The sequence below is a fragment of the Phocoena phocoena genome, chromosome 17 (genome assembly GCF_963924675.1).
Source record: "Phocoena phocoena chromosome 17, mPhoPho1.1, whole genome shotgun sequence".
NCBI classification, from domain to species: Eukaryota; Metazoa; Chordata; class Mammalia; order Artiodactyla; family Phocoenidae; genus Phocoena; species Phocoena phocoena.
In genome coordinates this window covers 47,274,694-47,290,281 of record NC_089235.1, presented here as the reverse complement: position 1 = coordinate 47,290,281, position 15,588 = coordinate 47,274,694, and the positions used below count along the sequence as shown (strand labels likewise).

The window sequence follows — 15,588 nt, the reverse complement described above, 5'->3', positions numbered from 1 at the left end:
GTCCTCTTTCCCTCTGTCGATGGGCATCTCTGGCCCTGGTTGATTGTATTGTTATTACTACTACTGTTGTTGGCCAGCCTGGGCCTATTTCTAAAATAGTTAATTGCCTTTTTTTCCTTTGTTTCTTTCTTTTTTTTTTTTTTTGGCTGTGCCGCACAGCTTTTGGGGTCTTAGTTCTCCAAGGAGGGGTTGAACCCTGGCCATGGCAGTGAAAGCGCCCAGTACTAACCACTGGACCTTCAGGGAATTCCCTAGCTAATTCCTTGTCTATACTCATTTTGTGATTATTGGGAAAGAAAGGACACTTCCATGAGCCTTTCAGTTACACAGAGCGGTGAGAAAGCTCGAGGGAGGGGCAGTGGTTTCTGCCCCGTGTTCAGCCTGTCCACAGGAGATAAAATCTCCAGTTTGCTTTAAGCCGCGTTATCACCACCCTCCTCTCCAACAACAGCAGCTGCGAACGGGCACCAAATGGCCAAAAAGGGGCCAATAGGGAGCCATAACAGACCCATAGGCTCGCAATCCGGAGGCCGCAGACCGCTTCAGAGCGGGGTCGGAAGTCGGGATTGCAGCGGGGGGGGGGGGGGCGGGCTGGTGCTTTCGCGGGCCCGGGGGCGGGGCGTTCCGTGTCGGGCGTGGTGGGCATTCCCACTTCTACCCACTCGCAGGCTGGCCCCGGCTGGCGCCTGGTGACCCCGGGAGACCCGGCCCCGCCCCATCCCCACCAGCAGTTTCCTGGCAGGGCGTTTCCGGAGGCCCTGGCCCGGGGTGGGGGCGTGGGGAGGGGTAGGGTCTGCCTTTGAGACAGCTTGTAGAGTGCACTTTAAACTTCACACCGAGCTCAAAACTCGATTCTGCAGCCGAGCTTCGGCTCCCGGGAAAGATAAAAACTCTGGTCTACGGCCCCCCATCATCCCATTGGTCTAGTTCTCGGGGCTTCCTGCAGTCCCCACACCATTCTCTCCACAGCCTGGGAGGAAGGATGGGCGGGGCAGACGGGGGCGGGTAGTGCTGCCGGCAGTGCAGCTGAGGAGGTCGAGCTAGCTCCCGCGGCCCGGCCGTGGGCGGGGGGCGCAGGAGCAGGTGTCCGCTCAATTACAGGATACCCTTCCCTCTCCGCCCCTCCCTCGTGCTACGCACGGCTCAGCGAGGCAAAACCCAGCATATGCTCCAGAAATGCAGCTCAGTCGGTCACCGGGCTCCGCTTTCTCGCCAGACGCGCAAGAGATCGGCGCTTCCAAATGCAAATCTCTTGGCTCCGGACCCTTGGCTTGCAGCCGCCGCCTCCCCCGCTCGGCTACCCCGCGTCCTGCCTATCCCGCAGCGGCCCGAGATGGGACCTCGCGCCGAGGGGACTGGGCGGAGCGGGCATCCCACCCCACCTCCCACGTGGGGCCGGCCCTCCGCAGTGCCTGGGCGCGCCGCCGCTGCCGCGCCTCCGGTCTAGGTCCTCCGCGCCGCCCCCCCAGGCCAGGGAAGGGGACCGCAGGCGGGGGTGGGTGAGGGGTAGGGGCGGTGTCACTGAGTCAGGTGGTGGCGGGAGTTCCCTCGGGCTGGGCCGAGGGAACACGCTGCCGGAGATTGTGTACACGCTCCACTGACACAAGCTTCACGCTGCCGGGCAGCCGCTGATCACGCGTGGCCCCGCGAGCCCATTGGCCGGCGCCTCACACACCTTTGTCACTGATTGGCCGGCGGAAGGCTCCGCCCCCACCCCCGCCCGCGGCGCGGGGCAGGCGGAGCGGCTACCTGAATGGGGAGGGGGCAGACGGCGCGGAGCGCGGCGGTGGCGGGAGCGGCGTCGAGTGTCTCCGGGCGCCCGTCTGTGGCCAGGCAGCCAAGCAGCCTAGCAGCCAGTCAGCTCGCAGCCGGCGGCCAGGCAGCCAACCATGCTCAACTTCGGCGCTTCTCTCCAGCAGGCTGCAGTAAGTGACCTGGGGATGCCCCTGCCCTACTCCGCCTCGCTGAGTCTGAGGGGCCCCCGGGGGCGCGAACCCCGAGCCCCTGACATTAGCCTCGCCTGAGGACTGAGGCTGCAGCGGAGTCGTGGGAGAGGAAGGGGCTTCCCGCCTGCAGACTGGGCATTAGTGAGGGCGTGTGCGTCGCGGAGGGGCGCAGGAGAAGCAGGCGGGTAGCTAGAGACGAAAGGAGAGAGGGTCTTGCTCAAGGTGTAATGAGGGGAAGGGGCAGCTCCGCTGGGAGACTTGAAGCAGGTGAGGGGGAGGATGACTGGAGGGACGGGAAGAATGAGGAGGGGGCTGCTGCCCTGTCAGTGAGAATAGGAGGTGTGGAAGGAGAAGGGGGACAAGGGGCCACCCTGCACCTGGCGCCGGGGAGAGAGGCCTCCGTCTGGATAAGGAATGCGACCCAGGGTGGGAGGGGGCTGCCCAGAAGCTTTTGAGGGGCGGGGTGTCCGCTGGAGAGGAGAGGAGAGGGGGCTCCCCATCTCGGGCTCTGAAAGGAGGCTTGCAGGACGGGGCTGCTCAGCAGATAGCGGGGGCTGGGGGAGGGGCGCCCGGCGTGGGTGCGGGGGATGGCACGTGGGCCCGGGACCACCGAGGGGGACCGGGGAGTTGCCCCCCCTAATACGGCTGGAGGAGACTCCCCATCTTGGGAGCGGGCAGGTGGCCGACTTCTGAGGACGCCTTGGAGGGGGGAGGGAGCCGCCTCGGCGACAGGAGATGGGAGGGTGGGAAGCGGGACCCAGCAGCGGGGCGGGGAAGGTGGGCGGGGGGAAGCGGGCTGCGAGACGCGGGGGCAGCGTGTCGGGGCGGGAGCCGCAGGCCGAGGAGCCGAGCGTCTGGAGCGGGGCCTGTTGGGGCTGCACGTCTGGGAACTCGTGGAGACGCGCGGCTGGCGGGGGCCGGTGCTGCCGGAAACCGCGGGGAGGGGACGCGCATCTTCGGGGACAGTCAGGGTGGTCTGAGGTCCCGCGGGAGGCGTAGGCGGGAAGCGCCGAGGGCTCGGCCGGGTCCCCGGGGGCTGCAGCCGGAGGAGGGCGGGGGCCGGGTTTCCGCGGGGACCCGGCTCCTCCTCCGGCAGCTGAGGCGGAGGCTGGGGGTGGGCCGGGAGCGGATGCGCCCGGGGAGCTTCTCGTCCCTGAGTGACCCAGCCCCGGCCTCCGCCAGGGGCGGGAGTGAGGCCCGGCCCCGCTGTCGGTTCCTAAGGGAACGGCGGCTCGCGGGGAGCTGGAAGGGGCGGGCGCTCCTGGAGCCCGGCGCCCGCGGCTCCGCCCCTCCCCGCGGGCTCGGGCGCGCACTGCCGGGCGGTTGGCGGCGGCGCCCGCGGCCCCTCCCCCGGGCCGTCGCGAGGGCGGGGGCCCGCGGGCTCAGGAAGTAGGTGAAAGGTGACGGCGCGGCAATTCCCAGTTCAGGTTTCCTGCGCCGCCCGGAGCAGCCGCTGATCACGCTTTGTTCACATGCCTCGCCCCATCCTTCTCCTCCTCCGCGCCCCCGCCCTTCGCGGCCCAGCCAATCCCAGCCCGGGCCGCCCGGCCTGCTGGCCAATGGCGGGGGCAGGGACGCGGGGACGTGCGAGCGGCGAGGAATGTTCCCAATGACTCACCCGCGAGCCTCAATGAGACTAGGGCGGCCCCATCCGTCTGTCCCAGCCAGCGAGGATCTCCCCCGCCGTCCGCCCCCGCCCCTCGTCTGCCTTCCCCTCCCGCGCCTCCGCCCGCGCTTCCCTTTCCTGCCTCTCTCGCGGCCCACTCCCTTTCCTCCCCTCGCGACTTCTCCTTGCCCTTCCCAGCTCACACTGTTCTTCCCTGCTGCCTGCCTTTTCTCTTTTTTCCTTTGCATTGGCGTCTTGAGGCTTTTACACAACATGCGTTGTCCGTTGCAGCTTACATAAAGGACCCGCGATTATGCAATTGCATTGTTAGCGATGTTTCAAGAGCGGTGGCTTCTTAAGACTTCAGTACGAAGGGTTTATGCGTTTTTTTCAGCAAGTGTTGAGATTAATACCTTGCCACGTAAAGACAATTCTTCTGTGTGTTTACACAATCTCTACTTTGACCAATGAATGGGATCACATTGGTGGAAAATTGGAGAGATGGAGGGTAGTAACTTTTAGTGCACTTTAAGGAACTTTAATATGAAGCACTAAATACCTGATAGAAGGAGTTGTTCAAATAAATATAAAGCATGTGCTGTTATTTTTGTCAAGGAGCAGTTCTTTAAAAAATTAAAATAAGATTCTATTTTGACTATTGAAGATTCCTTACAATCAGAGTTCTTGCAAATTTAAGTCGCATATTAAATTTTTTGATTATCTCTTTTTTGTGCTATTGCATTAGCTGGTCATAGTTACGCATAGCAAACCATTGTGTTAAGTATAAGATCCAGTGAATGAGAACACAAACATGAAGAAGTTGAAATTATTCTTTCCAAAGGTCACACCCAAATCAACAGACCACAGCTCTGTCCACTATACTTTGCCTTTTTAAAAGAAAGTTTTGGCCCTTTATTTTTTTCTGGTAGGAACTCATACCTGAAAAGATCTCATACCATACCTGTAGTATTTCTTTTAATGATTTTTTAAAAATATTTATTTATTTGGCTGCCCCGGTCTTAGTTGCCGCACGCAGGATCTTTAGTTGAGGCGTGCATGTGGGATCTAGTTCCCTGACCAGAGATCAAACCGGGCCCCCTGCATTGGGAGCCTGTTGCCTTAGCCACTGGACCACCAGGTCCCCATACCTGTAGTATTGAAAGAAGATGACTTTTTTGCAGAGCCTTCCCTCAGTTATTTTGTCTGACTCCTGTTGCAGTTGACTACTCTGGAAAGAATATAAAATGTTTTTTTTTTTTTCCTAAGCCAAGCAGTTCTTTTTTGGATTACAAGTACATTGGTACCTTTGGTCTTGGTCCTCATAATGGTAATAAGTTCCTCTTTACTTTGCAAGGGTATCAGTGTTCAGGCCTAAGTGTGAGAGGAAGAATGAGGAAGACTTTTATCAGTATTACTATCAGAGTAGGGATGAGAAAAATTATTTCAAGTTTTATTTTGAAAAATTGTGCAGATAGTAAAAAGAATTGCACATTGCTCTGCGTGTCATGTGGATGACAATATGCTTATAGCATTTAATTTTTTGTATTTATAGGAGGAAAGAATGGAAATGATTTCTGAAAGATCAAAAGACAGTATGTATTCCTGGAACAAAACTGCAGAGAAAAGTGACTTTGAAGCCGTAGAAGCACTTATGTCAATGAGCTGCAGTTGGAAGTCTGATTTTAAGAAATACATTGAAAGCAGACCCGTTACTCCAGTGTCTGATATGTCAGAGGAAGAGAATCTGCTTCCGGGTACACCTGATTTTCATACAGTCCCAGCATTTGTAAGTATCGTTGCTTTAAAGATGAGTGTAAGTGAGAATTTCTTATAATTTATGTAATGAACTCTACTGTTCTTCACGCTGTTGCCTGTATTTCTCTGCTCTAGTGTTTGACTCCACCTTACAGTCCCTCTGACTTTGAACCCTCTCAAGTGTCAAATCTGATGGCACCAGCGCCATCTACTGGACACTTCAAATCGTCAGATACTGCCAAGCCTCACATTGCTGCTGCACCTTTCAAAGAGGAGAAGAGCCCAGTACCTGCCCCCAAACTCCCCAAGGCTCAGGCAACAAGTGTGATTCGTCATACAGCTGATGCCCAGCTGTGTAACCACCGATCTTGCCCAGTGAAAGCAGCCAGCATCCTTAACTATCAGGACAATTCTTTTCGAAGAAGAACCCACCTAAATGCTGAGACTGCAAGAAAAAACATACCTTGTGCAGCTGTGTCACCAAACAGATCCAAACGTGAGAGAGACACAGTGGCAGGTGTTGAAGAGAAAGCAAGTGCTGCACTTTATGACTTTTCTGTGCCTTCCTCAGAGACAGTAATCTGTAGATCTCAGCCGGTCCCCATGTCCTCACAACAAAAGTCGGTCTTAGTCTCTCCACCTGCAGTATCAACAGGGGGAGTGCCACCTATGCCCGTCATCTGCCAGATGGTTCCCCTCCCTGCAAACAACCCAGTTGTGACAACAGTCGTCCCCAGCACTCCACCCAGTCAGCCGCCAGCCGTCTGCCCACCTGTTGTATTCATGGGCACTCAGGTGCCCAAAGGCGCTGTCATGTTTGTTGTACCCCAGCCCGTTGTTCAGAACCCCAAGCCTCCAGTGGTGAGCCCAAATGGCACCAGACTCTCTCCCATTGCCCCTGCTCCAGGGTTTTCTCCTTCAGCAGCAAAAGTCACTCCTCAGATTGACTCATCAAGGATAAGAAGTCACATCTGTAGCCATCCGGGATGTGGCAAGACGTACTTTAAAAGTTCTCATCTGAAGGCCCACATGAGAACGCATACAGGTACCAACCATTTCTTATTTCATATTTAAGTCTTAGAAATTTGGATGAAGGTTTTTTGGCAATGATCACAAATGTAAACCAGGCATGTTAAGGAAGAACTTGCCTTATTAGCCAATTCAGTGGATGGTATTTACCAGTGCAAGGTCTTCTAAAAGATTTCGTCAAGGTGTTTTTAATTTCTCAAATGATGATTCTTTAAATGTCTAATAAAGTATCTTAAATATGATTTAATATGTAACTTACAGCGACTTTATAAATGCATAATAATAATAATATGACTTTTTTTGTTTCAGGAGAAAAACCTTTTAGCTGTAGCTGGAAAGGTTGTGAAAGGAGGTTTGCTCGTTCAGATGAACTGTCCAGACACCGACGAACCCACACAGGTGAGAAGAAATTCGCTTGTCCCATGTGTGACCGGCGGTTCATGAGGAGCGACCATTTGACCAAACATGCCCGGCGCCATCTGTCAGCCAAGAAGCTACCAAACTGGCAGATGGAAGTGAGCAAGTTAAATGACATTACCCTACCTCCAACCCCTGCTCCCACACAGTGACAGACGGATGGTAAAGAATCAGACTAACTTTGGTCACAGCCAGAAGCCAGTGGTGATATAAAAATGCTTCCACTGCAAGTCTGTGGCCCTCCAGTGCGGGCTGCAAGCAGAAGCCCCACGGCCTGGGGAGAAGGCCCAGCCTGGGTTAGATGGTAAGAAGTGCTACGGCCACAGGCAGCTCAAAGAGTGGCAGGACTCATTTCTTACCACGTAAGAGAAATGAGAAAGTTTATTCCTTTCAGTATTCTTTGAAGGTTTCAGGTGAGGTCAGCCCAACCACAGGTAGCACAGATTTTGAATTTGTGTGCACAATTTGTTACTTTACTTTCACCATTTATACTTGAGACCAACTTTTCAATGTGATTCTTCAGAAGCACTGGTTTCAAGAGTGTAGAGACTGGAAGTAAACATTACGGTACAGAGATGGAGATGTAAAATTGATTTGTATTATCGCGAATATCATTATCCTTTCCTAGAGTTATCTTGTTTACTATTCTTAGTCTTTCCATTCAACTTCGTGGACATAGTTGTTAAATATATCTAGAACTAGCATTTTTACACTAGTTGCTGACGTTTGGAATTGAGCAACTGTATATTGCTGAAGAGGTCCCAAAGAATTGGAATCCTCATTAATTTAATTGCTTTGAAGTGTAGCTTCAGGGTTTTTTTTGCGTTTTTGTTTTAAAAGTTTAACAAATGACTAACTAGGCATTTTATTATGCTTTGAACCTTAGTTGGCTGCAATTCCCTGTGTAGATTTGAAAATTGTATACCAATGTGTTTTCCGTAGATTCTAAAATACACTGCACTTTGTTTCAAAAAAAAATTGAAGATGAAAACACATATTGTAAAGAAGGGATATTAAGAATTTTAGATAACTCCTTCAAAAAGATGGCTTGGGACATCAGTAAAGTACCCTTATGTTATGAGGATATAACATGTGCTTTATTGAATTAGAAAGTGAGTGAACATTATTCACAAGTGGACAAATGTCCTGTTAATTTATAGGAGTTTTTATTGGGGGGGGGGGAATGTGGAAGTAGATAGGTAGAAAAATAATTAGGACATTCACTTTTGTTAACAGTATTTCTGTTATATTCTGTTTTGTATAGTGGATGATATATACAGTGGTAAAACAAAAGTCAGTTGTTTAAAATATATAGTGAAAAATGTCATTATGTCTTTCCATTTAACATTTTTCTCTATATTGGGTGTAGATTTCTGCCATCAAAACTTTGGACCCTTGGAAAACAAAAAAGAATTTTCTTTTAATAAAAAAAATCCTTGTGATTTACAATTTGCACAATATTTCTTTTGTTGTACTTTATATCTTGTTTACAATAAAGAATTTCCTTTGGTATATATATAATTGGTTGATTGTATTTGTTGAAACCATTCTCACTCTGACCTTGACATTGATCACTGTGGTGCTCTCCAAAGACTTATGGTCTGAATTTCTCGAAGGGCCTCATTCAAATTTAGAACTGCAGGAGTATATATTTAACATGAGTAATCAATTTAGACAGTATGCAAAGCGAGGCCAGGGAATTCCTTGGTGGTCCAGTGGTTAGGACTTGGCACTCTCATTGCCAGGGGCCCAGGTTCGATCCCTGGTCCAGGAAATAATATCCTGCAAGCCATGTGGCACAGCCAAAAATAATAATAATAAAATAAAATCGAATTAAAATACACACACACACAAAGCAAGGCCAGATATCTACCATTTTAAAACATTTTTGTATGTTTTGATGATGTGGGGTTGAAATATAGTTCTGGCTCCCAGCAAAACCTTAAGTAGCACTGAGTTAAAGGGAATACCACATGAGTAATTACAGTAATGACTGCTGTGAAATGAAAAGAAGCCTGACCTGTTAAAGAGTAAATTACTTCTAGAAGTTAGATTAACTCAGACCATTCAGTGATACCTTAAATGCAATAAACATACTAGTACTTCAGCTGCATGAAAGCTAATCCACCTCTGAAGAGAAATACTTGCCAGTCACTTGCCAGTAGAACTAGGAGCTGTAAATGCTACTTAGTGTATGGCATATAATTTTGGAGATTAGTATTTTAATTTGCTCTGAGACTACCTTGTCATGAGAGAACATCTTCAACGGTGCCCAGCTGTTGAGTGCCATGGTGAGGGGCAGTGTGCTCGCTTGGCACCAGCTGTAGGACAGGCATCCTGAGCCATCCATGTAGCTGCTGATCCTTTTCTTGGAAACTTACACCCACTAAGCACAGCACAGCTGCTGGAGGGGACCTTGCCATTCTGTAGTTTCTGTGTTGGAACCTGGACCATCCTAACCCCTAGAGTTCCTCATGGTGGCAGGTCTTCAGAAGTGGGAATGAAGGAAGGTGGCTGAAGTAATCTCTGCCTGTTCCAAAGCCCAGTCCCTTGTAATGACAAAGCCAGTGGAACTGTGCCACCCATTGCTGTGTTCTTCCCAGTCCTAGTTGACACCTGACACTTTTCCTTAGAAATATTGTAAATCATTTGAATAGAGTATTATATATGAGTTGAATGTTGATGCAGGCTCTGATCTTGATGCAAAAGTTGTCCCCCAAACAAGTACATTTGTAGCATGTTATGATAATGTGGTTTTAGTGTAGCTTTAGCATGTCAGTTTTGGTTGTTTCTTGTCTGATTTATATATTAAGTTGAACTATATGAAATTGCTGATATTCAGCTCTCTTAACAGTTAATTCTTCTTAGATAATTGTAGACTTAGAGAAAGTTGCAAAAATAGTTACCATATACCCTTCATCTAGCTTCCCCTTTAGATAACATCTTCCATAGCCATAGAACATTTAAGAAAATGAAGAAATTAACTTCAGTACAATATTACTAGCTAAAGTACAGACCTCATTTGGGTTTCACTGGTTTTTCTACTCATGTCTTCTTGCTATTACGGGACCTAATCCAGGGTCTCAAATTGCATTTAGTTGTCAATCTCCGCAGTCTCCTCCAATCTGTGGTTATGCGTCAGTCTTCTCTCATCTCTTGGAAGAGTACTTGTCAGTTATTTCTGCCCCTCAGTTTGGGTTTGTCTGATGTTTTTTCACGATTAGATTGAGGTTATGCATTAATTGGGAAGATACCACAGAGTGGTAATGTCCTCAGTGCATGATATCAAGGAATATGGGATGTCATTCTGTATTATGGGAGATGTTAACTTGCATCACATGGCTAAGGTGGTGATATCTGCTGGAATTTTCCACTGTAAATTGACTCTTTCTTGCTTTATGAAATATTTGGATGGAGATACTTTAAGACTACACAAATAACCTATGTCAGCTTTTTCCCGCTCATTTTAGTATCCTTAAGTGGATCTTGTCTGAGGCAGTTATTACTGTGATATACTAATGGTGATTTCCTATTTCCTCCATTATTTATTCATCGGAATTTTCTATAAGAAAGAGTTGTTACTTCTCTCCCATTTATTTATTTATTCCGTTTTTTATGTCAGTATGGACTCATGGACATTTATGTCATTATTTGGGTTATAATACAACACTATTCTTATTTCATGACTCAACTATTCCAACTTTAGCCCTTATTAGCTCCTTCAATATTCAACCATTTTTGATTGACAAAGATGGAAATTTCATACAGTTCAACCTGTCATTTCTCCCTGGAATGAGAGCTGTTTGGTATTAGTAAGCAGACTTTTAAAACGTTGTCTCTACCTGCATTGCTACTACCCTGTCTAATCCACCCTCTCCTGCTTGGACAACTGCAGCAGCCCCTAAACTGTCTCTCTGCCTCGGGTCTTGTCTCCCCACCATCCTCTCTCCTTACCACAGAGTCTTTTGAAAATGCAGATCTGACCATGTCACTTCCCTGTTTAAAATGCTTCAGACCCTTCCCAATGCTCTCAAGGCTGTTGGAGAGAAATAGAATGTGAGCCACATAGGGAATTTGAAATTTTCTAGGAGCTACATCAGAAAATAAAAACAGAAAAAAGCAATTTAAATGTTTTTATTTAACCCATAATATTATCATTTCAGCATATAATCAATATAAAACTGTTAATGAGATACATCACATCTTTTTTTTGTACTAATCTTTGAAATCCAGTATATATCCTATGCTTATAGCACCTCTCAATTGGGACTCACCACATTTCAGGTGTGGCCAGTGGCTGCTGAAGTGTCCCAAGCAGACCTAGAAGACCCTGCACCATTCAGCTGCTCCCAATCTCCCAACCCACCCCCACTTTATTCTCTGCATCCTGTCCAAGCTCTGAGCTGTCACATATGCTGTTTTGACTGCTGGAAATGTTTCCCTGCCCTTTTACCTTGACATTTCTGCTATCATAATAATCATTACCCTTCACTGAAATTGCTTAATGTCTGTAAAACTCCCCAAGGATAAGCACCCTGTGTATCTTGCTCGCTGCTGTATCTTCTGGAGATGTCCAACTGACTTCCCCTCCACCACAGTGGAAGGAATAAAACTAAATAGGGCCAGATAAATGAGGTTGTTTCAAGCTTCCCCTGCCAGTTGGCATCCTAATCTTGACAGAGATTTAGAAATTCACGGTGCTCTACTCAATGGATGCCAACAATCCCAGTTTGAACTTGATTGACCAGCTTGGCAGTGGGATGCTAAAAGGGGGGGAGTACCCCAAAATATAAGAAAGTGACACCTTATCTTTCTTTGATTTCTTTGAAATAATTTAATTTTTAATTCTAAGTTTAGCCACTAGTCAGTGGAGGCACTGCTTGGGTTGGGAAAAAATGAGATTCAAGGAAGAAAATGAAAAGCTAAGAAATAACATGAAGTGTGGGGTAGGCTGGGGTAGAAGCAGTTTTCTATTTCTATGATTAGATTATCTGGACCTTGAATATCAGTTTCCAAAAGGCATCCTTTTAGTTTGAACAGATAAGTATTGAATTTTTTTGTTTTGTTCTGTTTTAAATATATATATATACATTTTATTTATTTATTTATTTATGCATGCATGCATGCATGCATGCTGCGCCAGGTCTTAGTTGCTGCATGTGGACTCCTAGGTGTGGCGTGCATGCAGGATCTAGTTCCCCAACCAGGGATCAAACCCGGGCCCCCTGCATTGGGAGAGTGGAGTCTTACCCACTGGACCACCAGGAAAGTCCCAGTATTGTTTACTGGGGAATTCCCTGGTGATTCAGTGGTTAGGACTCTGAGCTTCCACTGCAGGGGGCCTGGGTTCAACCCCTGGTCGGGCAACTAAGATCCGGCATGCCTGGCAGTGCGGCCACACACACACAAAATAAAGTATTGAGTGTTTATTACCCAGGGACAAAATAAAACAGTGTGGCCTTGGGAAAGGAAACTTCTGGGGTCAAGGAGCCTGTGCACTGCACTGACTAATTATGAGCTAAACAATTTGACTATTTCATGGTTCAGTTTCATTATGTATAAAATGGGGATTATAATGCTTATCTGACTTGCTTCCCAAGGTAGAATTAGATCTGAAAACTGAGAAAAACAAGCAAACAAATGCTAGGTGGACCACTGCAATAGCAGTGATGGGGATTGCACTATCACGCTGAGATCAGTCATTGACAGAAAAGGCCCCTAGAGGTGGGGCTCGCAATCTGATGTCCGTTAGAAATGGACATAATGTGGTTCCTGTTAGGGACGAAGGTCAAATTGCAAACGTTCACAAAATTGTTTACAGTTCTGGGGGCTAGAGGTCCGAGATCAACGTGTTGGCAGGGTTGATTTCTTCTGAGGTCCCGCTCCTTGGCTGGTAGATGGCCCCCTTCTCCTTGTGTCTTCACATGGTCTTCCCTCTATGTCTGTGTCCTAATCTCCTCTACCTTTTAAGGACACCAGTCAGATTAGGGCCCACTCCAATGACCTCATTTAACCTTAATTCACTCTTTAAAGTTTCTATTTTCAAGTACAGTCACATTCTGAGGAGGTACTGGGAATTAGGACTTCAATGTATGAATTTTGAAGCGATACAATAATATTGCCTATGTATTATATATATATACAAATAGTATTGCCCATAATATTGGTCAACATATGTCAGTCTCTATTGGTCCATCTTAATACACTTACAGCAGTATTTTCTAAACTAGTCTTAAGTTTCTATTTCTAGTATCTGGTAAATTTCCTATGAGAGCTAAATACTTTTAAGGCCTACCGCATGTCACACAGTGCAGTGACATCATGCCCAGTGCAGTGTGTGATTCCGAGCCATTCAGGAGACATATTTTTTCAATTGTGCACTCAGGTATTTCTTAGTCATGGAATACCCTTTATCCTAAAGAAAGTTTTCCTTCATTACATACCTGAAAGCGTTCTTTTTGACAATGGACATAGATCAGATTCAGAATCCTCTCTCTGATCCCAACAATAATGTGAACAGAATAGGCATCACGATGGTCTTTTGTTATCCATGTTTAGATTTGTTCAATTTGATTTTTTCTAAGGGATTATATATTCTCATCTCCAATTTAAATTTAGTTCAACCAGGAAAACTTAGTCAAGGCTGTAGTCAGCCTTGCTGGTTGTGGATATAACCTAGCCATGAGGCCTCCTATGCTATTCATCACCTTCATTCTATTCGTTGTCAGCGTGGTTCAAATCACAATGGTTTTCAAACAGAAAGGGAATCTGGTCCCCATCTCTGTAGTTCATCCAATAGTTCAGGCTCTCCGCTTTTCAGACATACGGTAGCATTGGACTTCTCCCTTGTGGCAGGGTGGGGTCCAGCCTGCTCAATGGCTTGGAATGGCAATGACATGTGTCACTTCTGGTCCAGAGTATTTAACTGACAGTGTTCAGCCCTCTAGAGCTCTCTTTCCCTCTACTGTGGGGACCAGCAATATTTCAGCTAGTCAACCTTAGCTCTGGAAAGAGTATGACAAGGAGCATGAGTAAGAACTAAACCTCTGTAGTTTTAAGACATTGTGATTTGGGGGATTGTTTGTTGCTGTGGCATAACCTTGACTTATAAAGGTAGACTGGCTGATACTATCACTTTTGTTTCCTGAGACTGCTTTGCGCCAAGTGCATTTATTCACCTCCCTCCAGGGGCCACTTCTGTATATCATGTTAAGGGGGATGACCTTAAAGGACCAAAAGACCTGAGACACTTCTTCCCCCATAACAATGAGTGTCTTATATTTGCATAACTAAGAGCAGCCAAGTCCCAGGTCCTGGATCCTGAACAAGGAGGCATTGCTGCACGGTGCTTGGTGGTGTCTACGTTGTCTACCTGGACAGAGTAGCAAACCCCTCAGCCCTCTCCCTTCACATACCACCATCATCCTGGTTGCACTGGTGGAAAACAGGCAAAGGTGATGAGCCACTGTGATGATGCTGTCTTAGATAACTCACTAGACCTTCTGGAAGTAATTCCTTAATTTTGAGATTCACAAGTGTTTAATGGGGGTAAACTACTCCTTTCACCTGAAGCATCATGTGTGTAGGAAGGGAGGCTGAGGCTAGAATCCTCTGGGAGATGCTGAAGGAATCAGGGAAGGGTGGGCAGGTATCTCCCAGCATTTTGTCCTTAACGGCTCTAAGGACTAGGAAAGAAAGAGCATGGGGCTGGCAACAGCTGCCTTATGCCTGGTTTTGATGGTGAGGATATCACAAATGCTCAAAGGGTAAAATGTTGATCTCCTTCCCTAAATATTTTCAGAAGGCAGTGTGGTATGGTGGTTAAAAGCATAAGCTCTGGACTGTTAGTTTTCAGATCCTAATTCCACCATTTACTGGCTATGTGGTTTAAAGAAAGTTAGGATTAAGTATGGGGATGAAATGAATCGGCGTATATAAAGCACTAGGAATGCCTGGCACATCGTGAATTTAAGTGTTTATGTTTTAAGTGACATTTAAGTGTTTATGAGAGTGATGATATCTGCATTTCAAATGCCCCAGCCACAAGGATCCTGTCTGGGTATAAGATTAACCTGTTTGGGAATTCTGCCTTAAGGGACCAAAAAGGGGGTTCTAATGAAGGATGTCATAGGCAGTTTTTGGAGTGACACCTGTGCTGTTTGATCATAAAGACTTCAAGGTTTGACAAGACAGCTGAGTCCCTGACTATCGCATACGATGAGCTAAACCTAGCCAACTTCTTCTCCCTAGGCCTGTGGGTTGGGTAAAGAGGTCTTTGACCATTTTTTCTGAACATGAATGTTTTGGATTGTTTGTGTTTGTTTTCAGGCTTTCTTTGGCAACTGTGAAGTAAATCCTTTTCAACGGGTGTCAGTGTGGCCATGCTCAAACCACCCCGCGTTTCTTGGCCAGTGTTGTAGGCACTCTGGGTGGCCTCTGCAGCAACCACCAGTCACTGCAGGAGAGACATGGTGTAAGAACTTGGCCCTGGCCCTGGATCCTCTCTTCCGGTTTGGCTGCTTTAACACTGAATCTGCCCAGTGGCCATGTGTGGGATAGGTTTAGCAGGCAGGAACTGCTTCAGGTCAGACTGGTCCTAGGAGGCTCGGCCCAGCGCCGCCCCCCCCCCCCGCCCCCCACTCCGGCTAAACTACCAGAGGGATCCCAGGCCAACTAGACGATCAGGGTGAGCCTTAAGGTATCAATTCCTTTTGCCTCTGCTTGGAAAAGTTACAAACAAGCTATTCTGATTCTAGGTTCAAATCATGGCTTTCCCCCCTTACCAGATCTTGGGCATACTGTTTAACTTCTCTGAGCCACAATTTTCTCACATGT

The 15,588-nt window shown here is 47.6% G+C and overlaps 1 protein-coding gene and 1 non-coding gene across 3 annotated transcripts; both read left to right on the top strand.

Annotated features, from left to right (window-relative positions):
- Positions 1-1,765: 1,765 nt before the first annotated feature.
- On the top strand, positions 1,766-8,267 carry KLF10 (KLF transcription factor 10). 2 transcript variants are annotated; one of them, XM_065895104.1, is made up of 5 exons: positions 2,326-2,385; positions 4,676-4,690; positions 5,108-5,338; positions 5,443-6,352; positions 6,646-6,905. In XM_065895104.1, the coding sequence occupies exons 3-5, from the start codon at positions 5,114-5,116 to the stop codon at positions 6,903-6,905; spliced, it is 1,395 nt and encodes a 464-aa protein (XP_065751176.1). In that variant the 5' UTR covers positions 2,326-2,385; positions 4,676-4,690; positions 5,108-5,113. The 2 variants fall into 2 exon arrangements, with proteins under 2 accessions (XP_065751175.1, XP_065751176.1); XM_065895103.1 differs by lacking the exons at positions 2,326-2,385; positions 4,676-4,690 and adding an exon at positions 1,766-1,925 and having other exon boundaries at positions 5,105-5,338; positions 6,646-8,267.
- Positions 8,268-8,454: 187 nt separating this feature from the next.
- On the top strand, positions 8,455-8,527 carry TRNAE-CUC (transfer RNA glutamic acid (anticodon CUC)). The gene has a single exon. It is a non-coding gene; the product is annotated as a tRNA-Glu (tRNA).
- Positions 8,528-15,588: the final 7,061 nt, after the last annotated feature.

What these genes read in the sequence shown, in the direction of transcription:
- KLF10 (XM_065895103.1), top strand. Translation starts at nt 1,890, where the DNA reads ATGCTCAACTTCGGCGCTTCTCTCCAGCAGGCTGCA. An exon ending in TTCATACAGTCCCAGCATTT is followed by an intron (nt 5,339 to 5,442) that starts GTAAGTATCGTT and finishes TCTCTGCTCTAG; the next exon opens with TGTTTGACTCCACCTTACAG. An exon ending in CCACATGAGAACGCATACAG is followed by an intron (nt 6,353 to 6,645) that starts GTACCAACCATT and finishes TTTTTGTTTCAG; the next exon opens with GAGAAAAACCTTTTAGCTGT.